General features: G+C 43.6%; 1 protein-coding gene across 2 annotated transcripts in view; it reads left to right on the forward strand.

The window, feature by feature from the left end:
• The first annotated feature begins 4529 nt into the window (after nt 1–4529).
• The window catches only part of LOC137633291 (uncharacterized), a 98291-nt gene continuing 75925 nt past the window's right edge, over nt 4530–26895 (forward strand). The window contains exon 1 of one of the 2 annotated variants that reach the window (XM_068365509.1): nt 4530–4686. In XM_068365509.1, coding sequence (XP_068221610.1) covers nt 4661–4686 — 26 coding nt within the window. In that variant the 5' untranslated portion in view covers nt 4530–4660. The remainder of the gene's footprint in view (nt 4687–26895) is intronic. The other variant, XM_068365510.1, reaches the window with a different exon arrangement.

Consider the following 26895-nt stretch of genomic DNA (forward strand, 5'->3'; position numbering starts at 1 on the left):
GGCGCGCGGGCGCACGGGAGACTGCGGGCGTGCGAGGCAGACTGTGGGCGTGCGCGTGGGAGACTGCGGGTGTGCGCGCGCGGGAGACTGCGGGCATGCGCGTGGGCCCGCGGGAGCGAGTATGGGAGACTGTGGCCGCACAGGAGCGCATGTGGGAGACTATGGGCGCACAGGAGCTCGTGCGGGAGACTGTTGGCGTGCAGGATCAAGGTGTTGAGTGGCGGGCGCGCGTGTCTGTACCAGTCGTAGGGCGCGCGCAGTAGAAAGACCCCTAGCATGTGGGCGCGCAGTTGAAGTCTGTGCTGCTCGTGGGGGGGGGGGGGGGTCAGAATGTGGGCGTGAATCCGTAAGAGAGGATGGGTGAGTGCGCGCATATCCTCGTGGATGAGTGCGGGCGATGTAGAGCGCTGGCGTGATGGTGAGAGCTGAAACGTGGGAGAAGTCACTCTAGTTGACTTCCCAGTAGCGCCCAGATCAGTAGATCGTGGGTGCGCAGGAGAAATAACGGCTGGGCGTGAGTGCTGGCGCGCGGGAGATCGCTGGCGCGCAGGAGAGCGCTGGCACGTAGGAGAGCCCTGGCGCGCAGGTGACAGTTGGCTTGCAGCTGGGCGTGGGTGCGTATGCTTAGGCTCAGGCAAGGCCTGGCGCGCAGGAGAACGTGGGCGCGTATGTGCAAAAGTGCGTGCATAGCAGGTAGAAGAGGTGGGCTCCTGTTGGGACGTATGTGCGTGTTGGCGCATACGCCCTTGATGCCCTGTGTTAGGGTTTGTTGATGGGGCCTGACGAGCTACTATAGCGCGCTCGTCAGGTTTCGTTGGCGCATAGCGCGAATCTGGTTGGCGCACCTTAGCGTGTTCAGGTGAAACCTTATTAGGTTTTCATAAGAACGGTGACGGCAGGTCGGCAGGTCTGTCGGGTGGAAGGTCGGCGTGTCCTTAAAAAGGACGACCTTCCACCGAAGGAGATTGCAAACGATCTGCAGAAAGGTCCAGGACCAATGCAGGTATAGTGATCGATGATCTGTGTCAAGGCTCCTTTGCGGGGGACTGCATCGAAGATGTTGAACCGAAGAGGCGCCTCCTCACCGCAGGTGAAGGAAGGCCTCTCTGGTGAAGAGGAAGGCGAGCCTTGCGACGAATGCGCCCTCTGGGGGCCGTAGGGTCAGAGAGCTGACCTTCTGCAGTCCTCCGAAGAGGAGTCTCTGTAAGTGAACTCCCCCGAGGGAAAGAAACACTAGCAGGAGAGACTGTTGGACTTAGTTTCTCCCTTGTTGGTTGAACAGGAACGGGAGAAACTAAGCCGTCAGCTACCGTAGGGTTTGAAGAGGCAGAGGTGATGGGTGATACCGCATTGGATACCTCTGACACCACAACGTCGACAAGAGACAGAAGATCAACCTCTGTCGGTGACAGCGATTGCTTAACAGCGGCACCCAATCGGATGTAGTCAGGTAAAACCTCCTTGGAGGGCGAACCCTCAAGCCCCAAGGAGGACCAAAGCTGAAAAAGGGGGATTAGTGACCATATCCTCCCCCGGGGGGAGAGGTGGAGCTGCTTCGCTAGGGTAAGCAACGTCATCTCTCGATCCCCGAGTTTGATAAACAGTACATCGGTCTACGCTACCACTCGACGGTCTCTCGAAAGAGACCGATTGAGTGGGAGCTTCGGAGGAGGTTTGGGCAACAGAAGGGATAGGCCTTGGGTTTTTCTCCTTTCAAAGAAACCTTCGGAGAAATATCCCGTTTGGCCTTCTTCCGTCGTCGCGAAAACCTCTCCCACTGGGAGGTAGAGCACTCTCCACACCTGTTATCGCTGTCACACCGTTGGCCCCTACAGGAAGGGCAAAGGGCGTGAGGATCGGTCTCGACCGCCGACATGAATGTTCCACAGGGGCGGTCGGGAAACCCAGGGCAGGTGCGCATATTCGCAGAGGCCAACTTCACACACAAAACTAGAAAAGAAAAAGCAAAACAGCATTAAATGGCTGCCAAATGACGGCGAGGATGAGAGCGGGATCAGCTACGCCGAAAGTAATACCCCTATTAAATAGCGTCGTTTGTATTCCAGTTACGTAACAAACCAGTTTTATAACAGCGCATAAACCCTGGCCCCCTTTATTTTTACCAATAGGATTACTTGTTTCCTTATAATCCCTCCCTATTTTTCCCCACGTCATTCAAGTATTTTCACCCGCGATATTCAAGCATCCTACTTGACCTAGCCCTTCTTATACTGTTGGTACCCTCCCTTTTTTGTAATAACCACATGTACATACTACGTTTTACTCAAGGATTACTCGTTTTCTTATAAACCCTTCTCATTTTTACCCAGTCATTTAAGTATTCTACTTGATCTGACCCTTCTAATACCGTATGTACCCATTCTTTTATGCAATACCCACATGGACATATTGCGTATTATCCTAACCAATCTTCTAATACGGTACGTTTTATGCAATACCCACGTCGACATATTTTTACCCTACTTATTCAAGTATACTACGAGTCTTGACCCCTCTAATAACGTTATTATTCATTCATTGATGCAACACACACTTGTATATTTCTCTTTGTTTCCATAGCCCTTTTAACTGTTTTCTCCCTTATTACAGCATTTCAATTTATTACCATAAAATAATATTTGTTATTCTCTTCACTTTAACTTACTATTTTTCCTTCATACCTGTTGTTATTATCTTGTCACCCCCAGTTTTCACATAAATACTTGCTCTGAGCAAGTTTCCCATCGAAGTTCATTCATGTTTACTTAGTAGACTCCGTTCTGTTTCCGTTGACCAATCACGTGCCCAAACATATGGAAAGTTTCCTCAGGGGTGTCAATATTCCCCCAGCCCCTTTCCTTATCTCTTCAAGTGGTTGCATCAGTCCCTTCCCAAGCCTTTTCCCCTGTAAATCCTTTGTCCGTGTTAAGAATTTGTTCGTAGTCTACTCCTTTTGTGTGCTATTATCGAACTACCTATATAAACATGTAATGATTGTAGTTATCTGTACTTAGAAGTTGCTGGGAACTTTCGTGGAAATTACCTGCCAAAAGACTCCGATGATCATTAAATCATTATTTTATAATGGAAGTTTAATACCTGGTTAGTGAATGCAAATCATTATTAAAGTTATGTTGGTGTTAATGAGCACAGCTCAACATTACCGCTTGGCAGTACATACGGAGCTTGATGATTTTATTTTTCGGCGAGCGAAGCAAACCCACGGCGGAACAAGAACCATTAGGATTGGGGTAAAACATTGCTGTTAGTATGCACAGCTCAACATTACCGCTTGCTAGTACGTACAGAGCTTGGTGTTTTTATTTTTTGGCGAGCGAAGCGAGCCCATGGCAGAACAAGAACCATTATATTTAGGGTAAAAAATTTTGAACACAAAATGTGTGTTTTCCCGTAGTAAATAATGTGATTTCACCGAATTTGTCATCATTTTAAAATTGCCCACGCAGAACCACCAGTCTGACTAACTTCTGTGTAGAATGAAATTAGATGAACTGGTTGTTCTGTTTGTTTGCGATTGAAATGAAGTTCAAATTCGGTTAAATCAGGTTTTTTTAATACAGAAATACATATTTTCTTTTTGGAATGTTTCCCTGTCCGTAAATATAATTATACCAAAATGTTATGGGCAGATACCACTACCCTGAGGAACTCCATCAACAACTACTCTTTGCAATTTATTAGTAAAAATTGCATAATGGTTGTAGGAAAAGAGTCACCCACTCCCATCTTAACAGGGCTTCATGATTAATTACAGTCTAATGCAGCACTAAATAAAAAATAACTATAATAATATCCTGACACCAATTAATGGATTTCCGTCACTTTATCAAGTCCAGTGATTCCTGTCACCTGTGAATTTTGTTTGAAATTTTGAAAACTAGAAAGCGGAGGATTTGTCTATATAACGGCTCTCCAAGTTTTGTATTCTTATTGTGTATCTCATAGATATCTATGGTGGATCTCATGTTTTCTATTAAATTATCACCCCTAAATAAGAGTAATGTAAAACTCCGCCGTAATTTCTGTTTGATTTTCATCACTCACCTGGAGAAATAAATTCTCCTTTAAATCATCTTTATATTCCATATACGGTTGTATCATAAATGAGTATTTTGTTCTGAACTCAGTATAAGTGAAAAATTCCAATGTAATGTGTTCTGGTTGTTTCATTTTCATTTCCAAATAGTAAGTCCTTTTTATTTTTGCTGTGTATGTTCATCCTTGGTTCAATTGAAGATGGTCTTCATTAATTAGTATTGTTAAAAGAAGCAGGGAAAAAGTTTTGAATTTTCTAGAATCGTTTTCTACAGAAAGGCTAGTCATTTGTGAAAACATCTATATGAGTAATAAGAATTACGTAATATTTTTTTTCTAGTCTACTAATAATTTTCACATAATACGTGAATAACATGCCTCACTTTGACATAATAATATAGACGTCATTGGTGATTTTTGGTGAATCGAACGCACTTTACGTATTCTCTTCCTTGGATGAAAGAACCGTCCTGACTCCTGTGTTGTCCTTGCGCTTGAAGGACGAAGTCAAAGTTTCATAATTGTTCGTGTCGTTAAAAACTGGTTTTGTTGATTGTAACTTTTATCGGAATTGTCTGGGTTTAAGCATAAAATTTTTGTTACTATGGAGAGAAGCGATTCAAATGACAGGTGAGTCACGGAGTGCCAAGCACTTTTCCCTTTGTGACGTGTCAAATCTGGCCTATCTCAGCATAAGCATATTTTAGACATAGTTTTAGGTTTTTTTATTCATTGCATTTGATCCTTTGCTAATTAGGAGAGTGAGTTAGGCTAGCACACTTTCACATGCTGTATTGTTTGTGATGCATATGTGGTACACCTAAATTTATTTTGAAAATTTTAATTTCATGTCTAATAAATGAACATTATCACAACCTGTATAATTTTAATGAGGAATTGTTTTTGTTGTGGCACCTCCCCCCTGTATTAGTGAATGCAGTTCATTATTAAAGTTATATTCAACCAAATTCGGATATCTAATTTTTTATTTCATATATCCTTGAGATGTTTCATATGAAAAAGTTACTCGAATCTCCTGCAAATGGTTAACAAATGGGTAAATATATGGTACTTTAATTTCTAGCCAAATACATGAACCATGTATTTTTCTTACTCGTTATCTTATGTTCCATGCAATTATGACCTTGATTATTGCGTCAAACCACCCGTTCATGAGTTTTTGGACCCTTATATAAAGAGAATTATTGGGAACACTAGTGGGAAACTGGGGTTTTTAGGGTGGGGAAATGTCATAAACGAGTGATTTACAGCAATAATAATGGTCAGAAATGCAAAATAAGCCCAAGATAATCAGTTGGAAGAATATATGTAAGTGGCTGAAAATAGGCCAAAATGAGTATTTAACACATTTGAGATTTGTAAAAGAGTGCAGAATCTAACAAACCCACCTAACCTAACCTAGTAGTTCCCACGTCACAACCCCTAGCCAGTGGCAAGCCCCCAGACCCCCTTCCCAGGTCACAGTCCCTAGCCGGGGCAAGCTCCCGTACCCCCGGTAAAGTTTAACTGTATAGTATTACACATTATGATTTCGAACAGAAAATATATATTTTCTTGTAGTAAATAACGTGATTTGACCGAATTTGACCTTCATTTCAACCGCAAACCAACAGAACAATCAATTCGACTAACTTTAAATGGCTGAACCGGTTGTTGTTATTACGGATGAAATGAAGGTGAAAACTGGTTGAATCACATTATTTTCTACAGGAAAACATATATTTTTTGTTAAAATGTTTAAATATAATGTCTTTTATTATATATATTTTGTTAAAATGCTTAAATATAATGACTTGTTCAAATTCTGTGTCACTTCACTCACGTATGTACTGAGAACGGTAACATTAGCAACGTTACCAATGATATACAACGTTACGGTGGCATTGCTAACGTTAGCAATGCTAAGGTAATATTATCATGTGTATTTTAAAGAATTTTTCCATATCCTTTACACATATAAAGTACAAAAAGGGTACAGAACCTAACAAACCCAACCAACTTAACCTAGAAGTTCCCAGGTCACAAACCCAATATAATGCCCTTTGTTATATATATCATGTTAATACGTATCACTTCACTCGCGTTACGATAATGTTATCACTGTTATGATAGCATTATATATAATGGTTCTTGTTCCGCCATTAGCTTGCTTCGCTCGCATGAAAATAAAACATAAACATCGTATGCACTGGCAAGCGGTAATGTTGAGCTTTGCACTCTAACAAAATATAGTAAAAACTAACACATTAAAGTTAAAGAAATTAATGACTGACTTTTATGACCGTGACGACGTAACTTGTGGGTCACGGGGGAGTTGTACTGTGAGTCTGTGGCGTCTTAACTGCTTTGCCTTAGTTTAGTAATGCACTTGGAACACGGTAAAAGTTTGTATATTACATTACGAGATTTAAGAAAATTATCAACATTGGAATTCACCAAAATACTTTCAAGTATGGATTACTGAAGTCGTTACAATTTTCTAAAACTTCGATCGTAAAATACGCAAAAAGTCGTCACTGGAACTAACAAAGACCTGACTTGGGCAAAGGTTTCCACGGAAAAGGGATTGTTGGAAGTTGGGTTTAGGGAAATATTAACCCCCCTGTGCAAACTTTCCATACGTATGGGTTCGTGATTGGTTAACGGAAAAGCAACGGAGTCTAGAGAGTAAACATGAATGAACCAGAATGGGAAACTTGTCCAGAGCAAGTATTTATGTGAAATCTGGGAGTGACAAGGTAATAACAAAATGTATAAAAGTAAAATAGAAAGATAAAATGAAGTGTATGATAAATATTTGATGGGTATATAAAATGAGGTGATTTTATAAGGTACCGGATAATAAAATGAGTAATACTGGGGTCAAACGTAATATGTATACGAGGGTATTACATAACTGATCAAGTAATAGACTTGAACAGAGCTGGTGGAGAAGACGAATACAGTGATACCTCGGTAGTCGAACGACTCTATACTCGAACAATTCGGAGTTCGACCAAAATTTTCGAGAAATTTTTGCTGCGGTGCTCGACCAAAAATTCGGTACTCGACCAGCCGATCACGTGACGACCGCATGGGCTTTGTGATGATCGCGCCATCTCGGCCACTCTCGCTTGTTCGGGAAGCATCAGTTCTCTCGAGAGCGTCACTCAGACAACGCGCGATCAGCATTCGTTGTGATTTAGTGATTTTCAGTGCTTTTAATTGCTTTTTTAGCTTTCATAATGAGTCCCAAGAAAGTAATGAGTGTTAAGGGGAAGGAGAAGAGGAAAACAGTGCGAACAACGATCGAGTTGAAGAAGGAAATTATAGCGAAATATGAGAATGGTGTACGAGTGTCCGATTTAGCGGTAGAATACGGAATGGCGAAGTCGACCATTTCTACGTTTTTAAAGCATAAAGAAATGATTAAGAAGGCGAATGTTGCAACGGGAGTTACGGCGGTAACTAAGCAAAGGCCACAAGTGATTGAGGAGATGGAAAAGTTGCTTTTAATATTTATTAAAGAAAAACAGTTGGCCGGGGAAAGTGTTAGTGAAGCGTTCATTTGTGAAAAAGCGTTGCATATCTATGAAGAATTAGTGAAGAAAAGTCCGAGTACCAGTGAAAGTGATTCATTTACATTTAAAGCGAGCAGGGGTTGGTTTGAAAAGTTTCGTAATAGAACAGGTATTCATCGTGTTACTAGGCATGGGGAGGCAGCTAGTTCGGATCAAATTGCAGCCGATAAATACGTGGGGGAATTCGATCGGTACATAAATGAACAAAATTTGATCGCACAACAAGTCTTTAATTGTGATGAGACTGGGTTATTTTGGAAGAAAATGCCAGCCAATACGTACATTACCAAGGACGAGACGAAGATGCCAGGTCACAAGCCAATGAAAGATAGGCTAACATTGTTGCTGTGTGCAAATGCAAGTGGCGATTGCAAGATCAAACCCTTGTTAGTGTACCACTCGGACAACCCCCGGGTGTTCAAACGAAATAATATTTGTAAAAGTGCACTACCAGTTATGTGGCGCTCGAACACTAAATCTTGGGTCACAAGACAATTCTTTACTGAGTGGATAAACGAAGTGTTTGCCCCCCAGGTTAAGGCTTACCTCATTGAAAAGAGCTTGCCAATGAAATGTCTTCTGGTTATGGACAATGCTCCTGCACATCCTCCAGGTCTCGAGGATGACTTGAAAGAAGAATACAGCTTTATCAAAATCAAATTCTTGCCCCCCAATACTACTCCCATACTCCAGCCCATGGACCAACAGGTCATTTCAAACTTCAAAAAACTCTATACCAAGGCCCTTTTCAGAAAGTGTTTTGAAGTGACCAGTGACACGAAGTTGACCCTAAAGGAATTCTGGAAGGAACACTTCAGCATCCTCAACTCTGTTAACATGATTGACCAAGCTTGGCGAGGTGTGACCTATAGGACATTGAACTCTGCCTGGCGTAAGCTGTGGCCATCATGTGTCACAGAGAGGGAGTTTGAAGGTTTCCAACCAGAGGCGGGTCCAAGCACTGCTACCCCTGTAATTTCTGATGACACTGATGTCGTTGAGGAAATTGTTGTCATGGGCAGGAGTTTGGGGCTTGAGGTCGACAAGGATGATATTGATGAGCTTGTAGAAAGCCATTCTACCGAGTTGACTGTGGAGGAATTGTTGCACCTGCAACAACAACAGCAGCAGGATCTGATTGTGGAGCAGGAATCTTCAGAAGAGGATGAGGTAAGGGAGGATGTTCCAAGTTCTCTCATCAATGAAATTTGTTCCAAGTGGGCAGATGTGCAGGCTTTTGCTGAAAAATACCACCCAGAAATTGCAGTAGCAAACCGGGCAGTGCATATGTTTAATGATAGTGTCATGTATCATTTTCGAAGAATACTGCAGAGGAGGAAGAAACAATTAACAATAGACCAGTTTTTCACAAAAGAAAAGAAAGCTGCTACATCAAAGCCTGTTTCTCCTCCAAAGAAGAGACAAAGAAGAGAAGAAACCCCTGAAATAGATCTGCCCACCCTTTCATTGGAGAGAGAAACAACTCCTGAAGGAGAACTACCCCGCCACATCATGGAAGGGGACTCTCCTTCCAAGCAGTAACCTCCCCCTTCCATCCTCTCCACATCCATCCCTGTATGCCATCGAACCGCTGCTCAAAGGTATGTTCACTACAGTACAGAAAATGGTTTAAAATTGTTTTATTTTAGTACAGTAAATGGTTTAAAATTGTTTTATAGGATTTTCTGACCAATTTCATACACATTTAGATAATTATTGTTGTTTAGGTACACGTTTTATTAATATTTTGGGCCTGTTCGAGTGCTTGGGAACGGAATAGAATATATACCATTATTTCTTATGGGGAAAAAAAATTCGGTACTCGAACAAATCGGAGGTCGAACACGGATCTCGAACGGATTATGGTCGAGTACCGAGGTATCACTGTAGTTACATTTCACGATTAGAGAAGAAGAAATCCTATTGGTGGATGAAGAGTCTCTGCGCAGGGAGGCGGGATTTTTGCGCACAATGTCGAAACCTGCTATGTACAAACGAAGGAACGGGAGCGACTACGACTGGGAAGTAGAATGAGAAAAATTAAATGAAAAACACTGCTAATGTTAGCATGTTACGCTAACATTTGATCTACATCACACGTTGGCAGCTCTGGTTACCGTATTTTTTCATGAGACATAGCCTTTGCTGTAGTGGTTTGCGAACTGTGGCCAAAGGTAGCACCCAAACTGCCTAGTATCCGGATGCCGACCACAACCGACGTTCACTACACAACAAACTTACAACGGTGGAATACCCCAAAAAACCTAAATAACAGGTCAAGAGAACGGAGCTCTGGGCACCACCCCTTGATTTATACTGGGCAAGGGGACCCAGCTAGAATCTTGTTTTTTATCATACCTTTCATTGGGCTAGCTGGATTATAAATAAAGGTATAAGAACATTAGGTGAAAGGGAATATTATAATTAATAACGGAACACTGTGTGGGAGGAAAGAATTATGATAAATTACTGTACTTATGAGCTTCAAAAAACAGTGGTGGAGGAGAAGACACCGTGGTGAGAGGTTCTGAAATGAAATGCTGTATACATAAAATAGGCAAAAGAACAATTTATTTGAAAAAATGTTAGGAATTCCGTAATGTATCAATCAATCAAAGACAAAATTAACATCCCTTACGTAAAACTTCAGCATCCGGGTAACAAAATAAACAAATTACACAATCAAGATTTCCACTGGGGGGACACTCATAAGTGTTCCTATTCAGTACAATTATTAACAAAGACACACCTAACCGTGTATCTATTTGGGCAAGTACCAGTATGCCATTTCAATAGTTCCAGTTTACTATTACTGTAATGTTTATGACACTTAAAAGTTTGTGGTCTTCCGCTAAAAGATGGTTTTAGGCCCCTTTACGTTCACTTGGTTCTGGGGCAAACATTTAAAAGAACTTTCCATCACTAAGTTCCAGTATGGAATCACCTTTTGTGATCTGGTGATGTGGAGTAGCTATATCTTGATCCTTAAAATGTTTTTCTAAACCTCTAGATAGGTCACTGTCAGAACACACTGTCAATACCAAGTTTGAGAAGTGACTCATGTAGCAGGACAGAAATATTTACATTACCATTTTTTTTTATCAAGCTGATTAACCCTATAAACAGACTCTGACATAATACAGCACCCTTACAATCATTTTACTTGTGCCACGTCTCGACTAAACTTCTGGTTGCCTCTCCAAAAACCCTACAGAGAGTAGGGCGTGCTGCAAAAACAAAGGTGGTTAGACAACGGGTAGGACCAAAAAAATATTACAATACTTTCTGTTATACAAAAAAAGTTAAATTTATTGCTTGCAAACTATGTAAACCTATTTAAGAAAAATTGAAATCTTTACAGTGAATAAAATGTTATATTTGGAAATGGTTTGTATTTTTCCCAACTACTATTAATTTTTTTCACATTCCCCCCCTCTAGATTTTTTGGTCCACTCAACATTGTCTTACGACTAGCAACAAAGCCCTACACCAACTTCATACATTCAAGTGAAAAAAAAATTTTTACCTTGCAAAAATAAATTCAATAAAAAGGTAGGATGACCAACTAAAGATTTAATTCATCCTCCCTTCCTTCAGTTACATATCAAATTGTATATCAATTTACATTGGGTACAATACATTTTTCTTTCAGACTCATGATTTAACAAAAAGCAATAGGAATAGACAACCTTTTAAACACAATGGAGATCCAGTACTTACAAATAAAAAGTTTGATTACCGTCTATTACTCCCAACAATGCTTCAATAATATACAACATAACAATTTCCATTATACTATACAGAAAACATCAGTATTACAGGTATACACTCAGGATCTATCAAGAAAATTACATTCATTGCAGTCTAAAATCAATTTAAAAGCATACAAAACTCATTGATTTTGGACTACAGGTTTTACATGATAAAAGCAATTTATTGAATTTATTATAACTGTCACGGTCAAGGTCAATTTACAGTATAACAATAAATGCAACAGTTACAGAAACCGTTACTAAATAAAGATTTCCTCACACCACGTTGTCCCTTTCTCAGCCTTTCAGATACCCAAAGTGGGAATTAAAATATAACTAATAAGAAGAAAAAAGGGTAATTATTATCAAAACTTCCTTTAAAAACTGTACCAAGATTAATTCAGTGGGAGATTTATAGTTCTTCTTCTGAGTCTCAAAATTCTGTCTCGGGACATGCGCCGGGATTCAGCAATCTGCTGGCGAGCCATATTAATATCTCGCAGCACAGGAGACAGGCTAAGCCGGCGAGTCTCCAGATACAGGCTGGGTGTCTTTAATAGATCGATAACCTCGCATAAGAGTTGGTATCTGCGGGTGATCGACACACTTTGAGGTAAACCAGAGACAGAATCCGTAGACTCAGAAGAGGACAATAAAAATCCCGAAAAATCAGGCGATGACTCGGGGCAACGTTGTGTTTCGGGCGACCCAAACAGTGTTGTAACGTTCAGGTTAGATATACCTGACTGTGCCACTTCAGCCTCGAGCTCTGACCGGTATTTTAATCCACCATCAGAATGTAGGAAAGGGTTTGTATTCTGAGGTGACTCAGGAATGGAGGATGGTTCCCTCTCTATAATATTCATCTGGTCAGTGAGACGAGGTCTCCACTCCAGGACTCGAGACTGAACTAAAGGTAGGTCAAGAACAGGACCTTTTGACCTAGTCCATGGGGGACTAAATCCACTAAAGGTGGGATCTTCAGGCGACAGTCGGTCGTCACAATCGGGTGGCAAAAAGCCGAGAAAGTCATTATCAGGATAAATAGACACTGCCGATTCAGAAACAGGGCTTTTTCAATATTAAACTTACCCGATGATCATGTAGCTGTCAACTCTGTTGCCCGACAGAAATCTACGGTCGGGATACGCCAGCGATCGCTATACAGGTGGTGGTGTACACAACAGCGCCATCTGTGGTCAGGTACTCCAGTACTTCTTGTCAACAAGACCTCAATTTTTCCTCTGTCGTGCCACCGGCTAGACCTACTTGGATACGCTGTTGATTCTGGAGTTATTGTTCACGTTTTGGTGATGTATTTGCTCTAGAGTTTAGCCTTCGCTATTCAGGAAGCTTTATCATTAGCTTAGCAAGTTTTTGGAATTAATTTGATTTAATTTTGGTGACGAAGAGAGTATGAACTCTCTTTCACTTTTAAATGGCCGACCCTTCCCTTAGACGGTAGTGTTGGTGTCGAAGAGAGTATAGACTCTCTTTCTTAATTTTGCTTAACAAAGTTATAGATTTATTTTTATATCTCTCCGCCTTTTATAGGCCTCTTCGATTAACTTCCTTTTATTATAAACTTATAAAAATTAATTTTTAGGTTTGTTTATATGCGACCTTTCCTAATAGTAGGCGGTCTTTTCTTGGAACCGAAGTTATTAACATTGAGCCCGTCATATCGTTTTTGCCTGTTAAGATTTTATGCTATTTTAATTTTAATGTTTTTGAAAGAATTTCTTTGATAGTCTCGTACTGTTTTCAAAGTTGAACTAACGTTTTGTTTTGTCTCCGCAGTTGTTGACGTTCAGAACGTTCAACTTGCGCTCTATCGTTACGATAGAGAGAGAGTATTCACGGTTTCACGTTGCAGTAAGAGTAAACCGATTCTAGCGTTTTGTTCATTCTTTCTTAGCTTAAATGGTTTTAATTCTAATAAAGGAACTTTTTATTTGGGAAATCTTTCAGTTTTTTTTTTTTCCTTTAACAATAATATGTTTTAACGATATATATAATTGGGCTCATCTCTCAGGTTCTAAGTCAAGAGAGAGAGAGAGAGAGATAGAGACGGAGGGAGAGAGAGGAGGATAAACGTTTCGTTCAAGCGGGTAACGTTGTTATCGTTTTTTGCTCTTCTCCCTAGTCTCTTTAGGGGAAGAAGGTAAAACGTTTCTAGAGTTTTATTCTTGTTCCCAGGCTTTATGCGGTGAGAGATTTTAAACGTAGTTTATTTGATCTAGTGTTTAGTCTCTTTTCCAGCCACTGAATTCTTTTATCTTTCATTTTGTTTTTCTGTTACATTGTAATACTGTTTTCGCAATTACTAACTTTTAATGAAGGATAGGATTGCGTGTTTCAGGTACTAACCACTTAAAGTTTCGAGTTCAGTGAAATAAGTGCAAACAGAAAATCAAAAGTGATAAAGTGATAAGCGCAAAGTGTTACAGTGTTGCGTTCGAGGGTTCGTCTGTTCGTGCCAGTTGTTCGCCTAGTCTGGGACCTCTTACAAGCTCCCAAGCCCAGGGGAGAAGTAATGTCGAATGACTTATGGGTTCATCAGGCCTTGATCGACGAACAGACGTTTCCCTCCGTGGTTTCGGGTGTATCCACTCACGTAGCCGACGTGATCACCCCACCCACACAAAGACGAGAGAGCCCATTTATTCCTCGTCTGCGGAAGAGGTTTCTCGCAGAAACCATGGACCAAATCTTGCAGCTTTTAAGTGCAAGTCGGTCCCTTCCGCGCAAGTCCAACGGCCTAGGTGTAGCCACTGGGTCAGTTCGGACTTGCTGCAGTACGACAACTGCACACCTCCCAGAGAGGCAAGGTGGTACCGCAACAGGCAGTAACTCCGTCTGTTGCCGCACCAGCTGTTTTAGACCCTCAGTCTCAATGGACAGTACTCCGTTTGTTGTTGTCTTTCATAGACCCTAGTGGTCCATGCTGCAGACTATACAGTCTCAGCTTGCTCCTTCATACAGGAGTATCATGCTGGAAGGTTGACAATGCAGCCTGTTAACCTACAACCCGCCGAGGTTGTGCGCTCAGCAGATACTGCGGCTGCCTGCTCCCACCCTCCACCTGTGAGAGCTCCACCTCCGAGGCGCAGTCCACCCTGCCAGACGCATGTTCTTGCTGCGCCTCCTGCTTTCATGCGTGAGCTGCCGCATCGGGAGTTGCCGGGTTCCAGCACTATGCGGCAACCTCCTCAACCCATGAGGCAGGAGCCTCATGCTATGCGGCATCCTCCTCAACCCATGAGGCAGGAGCCTCATGCTATGCGGCAACCTCCTCAACCCATGAGGCAGGAGCCTCATGCTATGCGGCATCCTCCTCAACCCATGAGGCAGGAGCCTCATGCTATGCGGCATCCTCCTCAACCCATGAGGCAGGAGCCTCATGCTATGCGGCAACCTCCTCAACCCATGAGGCAGGAGCCTCATGCTATGCGGCATCCTCCTCAACCCATGAGGCAGGAGCCTCATGCTATGAGGAGCCTCATGCTATGCGGCATCCTCCTCAACCCATGAGGCAGGAGCCTCATGCTATGCGGCATCCTCCTCAACCCATGAGGCAGGAGCCTCATGCTATGCGGCATCCTCCTCAACCATGAGGCAGGAGCCTCAGGCTATGAGGAGCCTCATGCTATGCGGCATCCTCCTCAATCCATGAGGCAGGAGCCTCATGCTATGCGGCAACCTCCTCAACCCATGAGGCAGGAGCCTCATGCTATGCGGCATCCTCCTCAACCCATGAGGCAGGAGCCTCATGCTATGAGGAGCCTCATGCTATGCGGCATCCTCCTCAACCCATGAGGCAGGAGCCTCATGCTATGCGGCAACCTCCTCTACCCATGAGGCAGGAGCCTCATGCTATGCGGCATCCTCCTCAACCCATGCGGCATGAGCCTCATCCCATGCAGCATGAGCCTCATCCCATGCAGCATGAGCCTCATCCCATGCAGCATGAGCCTCATACCATGCAGCATGAGCCTCATCCCATGCAGCATGAGCCTCATCCCATGCAGCATAAGCCGCATGCCATGCAACATGCTCTGCATACCTTACAGCATGCTCTACATACAGCATGTTCTGCATACCTTACAGCATGCTCTGCATACCGTACAGCATGCTCTGCATACCTTACCGCATGCTCCTCAATCACACATCTTTGGTTGTTGCCAATTCACAAGACTCTCAAGCAGTTTCATAACGTTGCCTTCTGGTCTGCTGCTTTTGCACCATTGAAACCCTCACTGAGAGAACTTAGCTTTTCTCGGATATGGTTCCTGTAGATGAGAAAGTGCTATTCTCCCTCCTTCTGATATTCCCTTGAGGACTCTGTCATTTGGAGAGGAGCCTTAAGCTGCTTAGCCTCCTATGGACTTTTATTTAAGCATAACATGCTTCCAGGGAGGGTAATGGTTCCGCTTCAGTCGCTAACCCCGTCTGTTGCCACACCTGCTCCCATAGACCTTGAGCTTTGTTGCAAGACATGCAGTCCAAGCTTAGTCCTTGTTAGAGGATTTTTGTTTACGGAGTCAGTGTGTCACTGGGAAGACGTTCAACAACCAGCAGAGGTGACTTGTTGTGACGCAGTGCGGCAACCTCAGCAACCCGATAAGGAGTTGTCTGTACTACCCAGACAGTCTAGACAGTTTCGGGTTGTCGCTGTACTTCCTCGCTTCCCCATGGTTGACAGTTCACAGACTGTGCAGCAGTACCATGATCTTGTGTCCGGCTCCGTCAGACGACTGGCTTTTAAGAGCTCCCACAAGTCGTCGCTATCTGGAGAATCTCAGATGGACTATGGATCTGACCAAGGAACTGGGCCTCCTGGTCAATTTAGAGGAGTCCCAGCTCGTCCCATCCCAGACCATTGTCTACCTGGGTATGGAGCTTCAGAGTCGAGCTTTTCGAGCTTTTCCGTCGGCCCCAAGGATCTACCAAGCCCTAGAATGCATCCAGAGCATGCTGAGAAGGAACCGATGCTCAGTCAGGTAGTGGATGAGTCTAACAGGGACACTTTCATCGCTGGCCCTGTTCATCGAGTTAGGGAGACTCCACCTCCGCCCCCTTCAGTATCATCTAGCTGCTCACTGGATAAAGGACATGACTCTAGAGACGGTCTTAGTTCCTGTTTCCGAAGAGATGAGGTCTTCTCTAACGTGGTGAAAGAACAGCTTTCTTCTCAAGGAAGGTCTACCTTTGGCTGTTCAGAAACCCGACCGCCGTCTCTTCTCGGACGCATCAGACACGGGCTGGGGTGCGACTTTGGACGGACAGGAATGCTCGGGAACATGGAATCAGGAGCAAAGGACACTTCACATCAATTGCAAGGAGCTGTTGGCGGTTCATCTGGCCTTGATAAACTTCAAGTCCCTCCAGCTTAACAAGGTGGTGGAGGTGGACTCCGACAACACCACAGCCTTGGCTTACTTCTCCAAGCAGGGAGGGACTCATTCGAGGAAGTTGTTCTAGATCGCAAGGGACCTCCTCATCTGGTCAAAAGATCAAAAGCTCACGCTGGTAACGAGGTTCATTCAGGGCGATATGAATGTCATGGCAGATCGCCTCAGCCGGAAGGGTCAGGTCATCCCCACAGAGTGGACCCTTCACAAGAATGTTTGCAGCAGACTTTGGGCCCTGTGAGGTCAGCCAACCATAGATCTGTTCGCTACCTCGATAACCTAGAGGCTCCCGTTGTATTGTTCTCCGATTCCAGACCCAGCAGCAGTTCACGTGGATGCTTTTCTGCTGGATTGGTCCCATCTCGACCTGTATGCATTCCCGCCGTTCAAGATTGTCAACAGGGTACTTCAGAAGTTCGCCTCTCGCAAAGGGACACGGCTGACGTTGGTTGCTCCCCTCTGGCCCGCGAGAGAATGGTTCATAGAGGTACTGCAATGGCTGGTCGACATTCCCAGGACTCTTCCTCTAGGAGTGGACCTTCTACGTCAACCTCACGTAAAGAAGGTACACCCAAACCTCCACGCTCTTCGTCTGACTGCCTTCAGACTATCGAAAGACTCTCAAGAGCTAGAGGCTTTTCGAAGGAGGCAGCCAGAGCGATTGCCAGAGCAAGGAGGACATCCACTCTCAGAGTCTATCAGTCTAAATGGGAAGTCTTCCGAAGCTGGTACAAGGCCAATGCAGTTTCCTCAACCAGTACCACTGTAACCCAGATTGCTGACTTCCTGTTACATCTAAGGAACGTAAGATCCCTTTCAGCTCCTACGATCAAGGGTTACAGAAGTATGTTGGCAGCGGTTTTCCGCCACAGAGGCTTGGATCTTTTCACCAACAAAGATCTACAGGACCTCCTTAGGTCTTTTGAGACCTCAAAGGAACGTCGGTTGTCCACTCCAGGCTGGAATCTAGACGTGGTCCTAAGGTTCCTTATGTCATCAAGATTTGAACCTCTCCAATCAGCCTCTTTTAAGGACCTCACATTAAAAACTCTTTTCCTCGTGTGCTTGGCAACAGCTAAAAGAGTAAGTGAGATCCACGCCTTCAGCAGGAACATAGTTTTCACATCTGAAACGGCTACATGTTCCTTGCAGCTCGGTTTTTTGCTAAAACGAGCTTCCTTCACGTCCTTGGCCTAAGTCGTTTGAGATCCCAAGCCTGTCCAACTTGGGGGGGAACGAACTGGAGAGAGTACTTTACCCAGTTAGAGCTCTTAGGTACTATCTAAAAAGGTCAAAACCTTTACGAGGACAATCAGAAGCCTTATGGTGTGCTATCAAGAAGCCTTCTCTTCCAATGTCTAAGAACTCAGTTTCTTACTACATCAGGCTTCTGATTAGGGAAGCACATTCTCATCTGAAGGAAGAAGACCTTGCTTTGCTGAAGGTAAGGACACATGAAGTGAGAGCTGTGGCTACTTCAGTGGCCTTCAAACAGAACCGTTCTCTGCAGAGTGTTATGGATGCAACCTATTGGAGAAGCAAGTCAGTGTTCGCATCATTCTACCTCAAAGATGTCCAGTCTCTTTACGAGAACTGCTACACCCTGGGACCATTCGTAGCAACGAGTGCAGTAGTAGGTGAGGGCTCACCCACTACATTCCCATAATTCCATAACCTTTTTAACCTTTCTCTTGAATACTTTTTATGGGTTGTACGGTCGGCTAAGAAGCCTTCCGCATCCTTGTTGATTTGGCGGGTGGTCAATTCTTTCTTGAGAAGCGCCGAGGTTAGAGGTTGTGATGAGGTCCTTTAGTATGGGTTGCAGCCCTTTATACTTTAGCCACCTAAGAGTCGTTCAGCATCCTAAGAGGACCGCTACGCTCAGTAAGGAAGACGTACTTATTAAAGGCAGAGTAATGGTTCAAGTCGACTTCCTTACCAGGTACTTATTTATTTTTTATTGTTATTTTGAATAACTAATAAAAATGAAATACGGGATACTTAGCTTCTTTGTTAACATGTATACTGGTCTCCACCCACCTCCCTGGGTGTGAATCAGCTACATGATCATCGGGTAAGTTTAATATTGAAAAATGTTATTTTTATTACTAAAATAAATTTTTGAATATACTTACCCGATGATCATGATTTAAATGACCCGCCCTTCCTCCCCATAGAGAACCAGTGGACCGAGGAGAAAATTGAGGTCTTGTTGACAAGAAGTACTGGAGTACCTGACCACAGATGGCGCTGTTGTGTACACCCCCACCTGTATAGCGATCGCTGGCGTATCCCGACCGTAGATTTCTGTCGGGCAACAGAGTTGACAGCTACATGATCATCGGGTAAGTATATTCAAAAATTTATTTTAGTAATAAAAATAACATTTCTAAAGTAGCAGGTCTTGACCAATCTGGACTGGAACTCTTGGAAACACCAGAAGGTAGTTCCAATAATGGAATACTGGAAACTTCCCAGAATTCCCAACTCCCCGGAGGATGAACGATACCTTCCTCTTGGAAAGAAGCAGCTAAGAACTGGGGCGTAGGCAATTCAGGAACAGGACAGTGAACCACCGACTTGGGAAACAAAATAGGGGTTTTACACATTTCAGTGGGGCTGTTCTCCCACAGTTGGAGGACCAAATGATCTCGAAACAATTCAGGCTTTAACACAGGAGTGACGGTACTTAGAACCATTCCATGTTACCTCAGATTTTCTCTGCCGCTCACGCAGGCAACATCATCGGATATTCACTCGTTATTAACCTGAATTTTGGCAGTTATCTGGGTGATGTACTCCTAAATTGGTTATTGGCATTCGCATATTTTGGTTTTGTTTGGTATTTGATTGCTATGTTTATAGCTTAAAAGGTAGGATTAGAAGTTTTTTCAACCTACTGTAAACTAACGAAAAACATGATAGCGGTAGGTAAACACCTCGCCTACTCTGACGTCACAGTCATATGACGTAAGCTATAGTATGACTTGCAATTTCTTTCTTTTTCTACAAAGAATGATAAGTGAATACTATCTTACAAAATATTCAAGTTTTATAAGATAAAAGGATTATGTTATTTTAAGAAAATTTTTGTCCTTTTATTATATTTTCTTTAGATAATCTTCGATCGATTTTCAAAGATTAAATAAACTAGCGTTCAGTTTACTTTACGCTACGCAGTTCTCAGTCAATCGATACAGTATTACAAATTTCTTTATCGTTATTTATGAAAAGTAAATTCTTCTTTAAAACCAAAGTATTTAAGTTTTATAAGATTGATATTGGTATAAGATAAAAGGAATATGTTATTTTGAGAAAATATTTGTCCTTTTGGTATATTTTCTTTAGATAATCTTTTTTGCAGAGATTAAAGAAAATTAGCGTGCAGTTAATTTTACACTACGTAGTATTCATGACAATCGATATAGTCTCACAATTCTTTGTATCGTTGTTTACTTTTTCGTTATTGGGAATACTAATATTTTTCGTATAATATGTATAGATGTTCCAATTGTAAAATGTGGCAAATATCTTTTATTGGAAATCCTTAAGTACTAAGGGTTGTTTACATATATGTATGTATACATTGTTCCTTTATCTGTTCATTTAATATTTTATATAAAATATTTTGTTACATTTTATATAGGATTCAGAGAAAACCTATTGCATTCTCATTCAAGCCCTTGACAGAATAGTAAGATCTCTCACAACGGGCATGTCTACTTATGGACTTGTGTGAAAGAATTTAAAAGTGCAAGTTTTTAGTGCTAAATTAGTCCAGTGAATTTATTCAATACAGTGGAGGGTGCTTCTGCTCGGACCTGTCGTTATCCTAGCCTTAGACCTCTTCCTAGCTCCCCAACCCTTGGGAGAAGGAATGTCGATCGGCGAAAGGAAACGAGAGGCGTTAGCTTGGCGCCGAGCGTCTTGAAAGACCCGAGCAGAAGTCCCCTCAAGCGTTCTTGTTGACGCTTCGCAGAACGCTCGCCCTCGCCGTAGGTAAGGCGAGGTAAAAGTGTTATCTAACGCCGCAAAGAATTGGACCTTTCTAAAACGCAGAGTTTTGGACAGCTAGCTACTAACGCTGTTGTAAGAGTTTGACACGACGTTTGTAACTTAGTGCAACTTCTTTGTCTCTCTTGTTCGATGATTGACCGTTCTAGATGTGAACGGCATAGTTTCGAGCATCTGAATCGCGAGTGTGTTTAATCGCGAGCGTCTAAATCGCCAGCGTCTAAATCGTGAATGGCATTGTTCCGAGAGTCACGTGACGTAGAACGTCAAGCAGTTGCATGGTGTCTGGCTTCCAACAGTTGGACTTGACGTTGAATGTTAGGCAGTTAGACGTGACGCCGAGTGTCGTGCAGTTCCATGGCGTCAAGCTTCCAGCAGTTGGACTTGACGTCGAGTGTCTAGCAGTTAGAGATGACACCGAGCGTCAAACAGTTGCATGGCGTCAAGAGTCCAGCAGTTGGACTTGACATCGAGTGTCAAGCATGACGCGGAGCATCGAGCAGTTAGACGTGACGCTGAGCGTCAAGCAGTTAGACGTGTCGTCGAGCTTCAAGACTCGGAAGTCGTGGTTGCACCAGTTGGGCCAAACGTCGAGATCACGAACGTCTTAGTTCTGATCGTAATGATCGTGAGCGTCTAGCGTTGGAACATTGTTATGCCAGGCGCTATATTAAAAGATACAGAAATTAATATTAACTGGAAAGATATTATTTTCTCATATCAAGGCCCGCTTGAACTAACTCTTGGTGTCTGTTGGAGGGCGAGAATTAAACCCCTAAAAGCATTGAGGCCAGAATTCAGGACCTTAAGGAGTTGACTCCTAGGAAACAAGACATCTCTACCTCGGTTAGAGACTTGTAGGAGGAAGGGATTGACGATCTCTTTTCCCCTATTTATCTTTTAGAGGTAGCAGCAGTAGGGGATTCAGCATTATGAAGCTTCATGTGTGGTGGATAACGGGGGAGGGTGGGCTGTGGCACCCTAGCAGTACCAGCTGAACTCGGTTGAGTCCCTTGTTGGGCTGGGAGGAGCGTAGAGAGTAGAGGTCCCCTTTTTTAAATATTAAACTTAGCCGGTGAATATATAATAGCTGACGTCTCCGACGGCTCGACAGATTCCAAAAACTCGTGAGCGATCGCCATGAAGGTTGCGGGTGTGCCCACCAGCGCCGACTATCGGCCAGATACCGCATATACTTGTAAACAGCTTCAGTTCTTCTCTGTCGGTTTCATCGACAAGTCGATTCCACTCGCTTTATGACCTCGAGTTTTCTACCGAATTGGTGAAGTACTTGGTTTTGGTTTTATTGCTTTCGCCGTGTTGGATTATTCAATACTATCTTCAAAAGAAATGCTTTTGAAAGGAGAGTAAAAGTGTTTTGCCCTTGCTTTTTTATCTCTGGTTTTTCCATAGAGTAAAGATGGCCGACCCTTCCCTCAGTGTACGGAAGTGTGTTTTAGGCTTTTAGTAATTATTTTATCACGTTATAAATTATTGTTGATAATTATAGATTTTCCTCTATATATTTTATATCTCACCCGCCTTTATTAGGCCTCTTCGATTAGCTTTCCATTTATAATAAACATCAAGATAAATTTTATGTTTTGTTTATATGCGGCCTTTACCTATTCCTCCCCTAGTCCGAGATGTAGGCGGTCCTAACTTGGAAACCGAAGTTAAATAACGTTGAGCCCATTCAACTTTTATTTTCGTTAAGTTTAAATCATTTGCTCTGTAAGAGTTATGAAATGAATATTTTTTAGAAAATATTTTAAGAAAGATATTCTTTGAATAGTCTTCGTGCTGTTTTTTCAAAGATGAACTAACGTTTGGTTTATTTATGCTACGCAGTTTGCGCTCTATCGTTATGATAGAGAAAGAGAGAATCACGGTTTCACTTTGCAGAAAGAGTAAATCGATTTTGACGTTTTGTTCATTCTTCTTTCAAACTGAAGGGTTTTAAATACTAATTTAAAGCAACTTGTTAATTTTCAATTTCTTAGTCCTTTCAGTTTTTTCCTTTGGTCAAATAACCTGTTTATTGACGAAGGGTGAGTGGGCAATTCTCTTGTGTGTGACAAGAGAGAGAGAGAGAGAGAGAGAGACGGAGAGAGAGAAAGAGAGAACGATCCGATCTTTATTCTCGTCCCAAGTAAGGAGTTTGGGAGCAAGTAATGTTGTTCTCGATTCAGTTTTTTACTCTCGTCCCAAGTCTCTGTACGGGGAGAAAGGATAAAACGTTTTTAGTTTTTATTCTCGTCCCAAGGCACTGTACGGTGAGAGATTGAAAACGTAGTCTTTATTGAACTAGAGTTTAGTCTCCTCCCCAGTCACTGATCCTTTTTAACTTTATATATTTCCGTTTTATTCGATATATATGTATATGTTTTATTTTTTATTTTTGCATGTGTGTTTCATTTTGTACTAATGTGCTTACATTATACGACTCATTTCGCAATTATAACTTTTTGATGTAAGGGAGAATTGCGTGCTTCAGGTAGATATCAGTTTTATTCATGCCTAATGTGAAATTATTGAAAAATACGATATCAGTGAAGTGAGTGCTAGAAAACATGTGCTGTGTTGCGGAGGGTTCGTTTGTTCGTGCTTGTCACTTGCCTAGTCCGAGACCTCTTTCAGGCTCCCATGCACCAGGGAGAAGGAATGTCGTAGGACCTAAGGGAGTGAGGAGTGTAAACCAACGAACAGACGTTCCCTCAAAGGTATCAGACGTTGCTCGGCAAGCACGTCCTTGCCATAAGACAGGAGAGACGAAGTTTCTCCTCGTCATCCGAAGACTTTTCGCAAAAGAAACCTTGGCACAAGGTTTCTAGACCCTTTAAGCGAAAGTCAGTCCCTTCAGGACAGGTCCAGCGTCCTGGCTGTAGCCATGGGGACAGCTCTGACCCTTTGCAGTCGTCGGAAGACTGTTCGCCTATTAAACACAAGCGTAACACGGGGTCCGAGGGTCGCGGTAAAGGCAATGTTTTGCCAACACAGACGTTACCGTCGTCTCGGCCCGTTCCGACTCCCGTTGATCCTAAATGGGTTGTCCTGCAGGACATGCAGACTAAGCTTGCCTCCCTTATGGAGAAGTATGACGTTGAGCAGGTTCACGATGAACCTTCGCTTTCGAGTCGCCGTTACGCTAAACGAGACTCTGGCCGTCAGCCGCCCAAACGAGCATTTACTCGTCCTTTTGACGTTATGAAACGTGATGTCGGTAGTTTGTCACGTCAGTCACGTGACTTGGATCCTCACTCGCTGCAGTCCCGTGTTGACTTTCAGCCGCTGCCGCAGCCTCGTGTTGACGTTCAGCCGCTGCCGCAGTCTCGTGTTGACGTTCAGGACGTTCGCCAACCAGCTCAGTTGCCTTGTTTTGACGTTGAGCGTCAAGCACCGCAGTCAAGGGTTGTTTTGACTGCTCAGTCTAGGCAGTCAAGGCAGTCTCGACTTGACGTCGAGCGTCCATCAACTCCTGTTGTTGTTGCTGGTCAGTCCTTTCAGCAGCGACATGACGTCGCTTCCTTGACTGCTACTGCTGCTCCTTTGCGTGTGGACTTTGCCTGTCAAGCATTGCCACCGCGGCAGGTCTCTCCTTTTCATGAGACTCGGCAATTGTCAGACGAGGTTCCTTCAGATGAGGAAGTTGCTGATCCCCCTCCTACTGATATTCCTTTGGGGACTTTGTCAGACGGAGAGGAGCCTAAAGCTGCTCAGCCCTCTATGGACTTTAAAAAAATCATGCTGATTTTTAAGGATCTTTGTCCAGACCATTTTGTAACTGCTACTCCTCGTTCGCCTTCGTCAGAGTTTACACTAGGCCTAGCTACTTCGAAGCCGTTGTTTTATAAGCTAGTGCTCTCTCGCTCTTCTAAGAGAGCTTTACGTTTGCTAGGCGACTGGTTGATCACCAGGAGGAGTTTGGGGGAGACAGCCTTTGCTTTCCCTCCTTTTAAACTGGCTTATAGAGCGAGCGTCTGGTATGACACGGGAGAAGTTCTCGGCTTGGGAGTTCCTGCCTCTGCCCAGGGAGACTTCTCAAGCCTCATAGACTCTCCCCGTCGCCTGGCCATGAGACGCTCCAAGATTTTATGGTCGGCTTCAGAGCTAGACCATCTCCTGTTAGGAGTTTTTCGAGCGTTTGAAGTTTTGCTGTACAATTATGTCATGCATGAACAAGGCTATCAGGGATGGCTCCAATGATCTGACAGCCACGTTCTCTGCAGGAACAAGGCTATCAGGGATGGCTCCAATGATCTGGCAGCCACGTTCACTGCAGGAGTACTTAAGATGTAAGTGCGCTCAATGTGTTCATTGTCAAGACAAACTTCACGATGAAGACTACCAAATCTGTCTTGGCAGCATTAAGGGAAGGCGACTGGATGGTCTCTCTCGACCTTCAGGATGCATACTTCCACATCCCGATTCATCCAAACTTTCAACAACATCTGAGGTTTGAGGACGGGAAAGTAATGTACTAATGTCGAGCACTGTACTTCGACCTCATTCCTGCTCCTCTTGTTTTTACAAGGCCCTTGCAAAATGTAGCATGCTTTCTACATTTTTTGAGGATTCAGAGCCTCCCTTTATTTTGACGACTGGCTAATCAGGGCGTCGTCATTATATCGCTGTCTGGAGAGCCTCTAATGGACATTAGACCTAACCAAGGAGCTAGGTCTCATAGTGAACGTAGAGAAGTCGTAACTTACAGTACCCCATCCCAGACTATTCTTTATTTGGGAATGGAGATACAGTGTCTGATTTTTCGGGCCTTTTCGTCTCCCGCAAGAATGGAACAAGCTCTGTTAAAAGTCCTTCACTTGCAAGAGAAAAACAGTTGCTCTGTAAGAGTTTGAACTAGCCTCGTGGGAACTCTTTCATCGCTGGAGTAGTTTATCTCTCTGGGGAGACTCAACCTATGCCCTCTCCAATTTCACCTAAACCATTGGAACAAGGAGAAGGGCTTAGAGAGTATCTCTTTCCCTATCTCCAACTCAGTCTAGACATGTCTGACTTGGTGGGACAGCAACATCAGACTTCGAGAAGGTCTTTCTCTTGCGATCAAGAACCCAAACCATGTGTTGTTTTCAGATGCATCGGATTTGGGTTAGGGAGCTCCACTGGACAGTCTGGAATGCTCGGGTCTTTGATCCACGGATCAGAAGGAACTCCATTTAAGGCAAGTAACATCTCTCCTTTGACGAGATTTGTGCAAGGAAAATGAATGTCTCGGCGGACGGCCTCAGCAGAAGAGGACAAGTCATCTCCAGGGAGTGGACGTTGCATAAGACTGTGTGCGAGAAGCTATGGATGACATGGGGTCAACCCACCATAGATCTTTTTGCGACTTCTCTGACAAAGAGGCTCTCGACTTACTGCTTTCCAGTTCCAGATCCAGAGGCAGCCCACATAGACGCTTTCCTGCTGGACTGGTCTTACCTGGACGTTTATGCCTTTCCACCTTTCAAGATCCTAAACAAGGTGCTGCAGAAGTTCACCTCTCACGAAGGGACCAGGTTGACATTGGTTGCTCCACTCTGGCCCGCGAGAGAGTGGTTCACAGAGGTACTTCAATGGCTGGTAGACGTTCCAAGGAGTCTACCTTTAAGGATGGATCTCTTACGGCAGCCCCACGTAAGGAGTCTTCATCAAAGCCTCCCCGCGCTTCGTCTGACTGCCTTCAGACTATCGAAAGACTCTCAAGAGCTCGAGGATTTTCGAAGGAGGCAGCCAGAGCGATTGCGAGAGCTAGGAGAGCATCTACCCTCAAGGTCTACCAGTCGAAGTGGGAAGTCTTTAGAGACTGGTGCAAGTCATCATCCATTTCCTCTTCCAGTACCTCTGTAGCCCAAATTGCAGACTTTCTCCTGCATCTGAGAAATGTTCGCTCCCTCTCTGCTCCCACTTTTAAGGGCTACAGGAGCATGTTGGCTTCTGTGTTCAGACATAGAGGCTTAGATCTGTCCAATAATAAAGATCTCCAAGATCTCCTTCGAGACCTCTAAGGAGCGTCGTATGGCAACTCCTGGATGGAACTTAGACGTGGTTCTAAGGTTCCTAATGTCCGACAGGTTT

The sequence above is a fragment of the Palaemon carinicauda genome, chromosome 42 (genome assembly GCF_036898095.1).
Source record: "Palaemon carinicauda isolate YSFRI2023 chromosome 42, ASM3689809v2, whole genome shotgun sequence".
NCBI classification, from domain to species: Eukaryota; Metazoa; Arthropoda; class Malacostraca; order Decapoda; family Palaemonidae; genus Palaemon; species Palaemon carinicauda.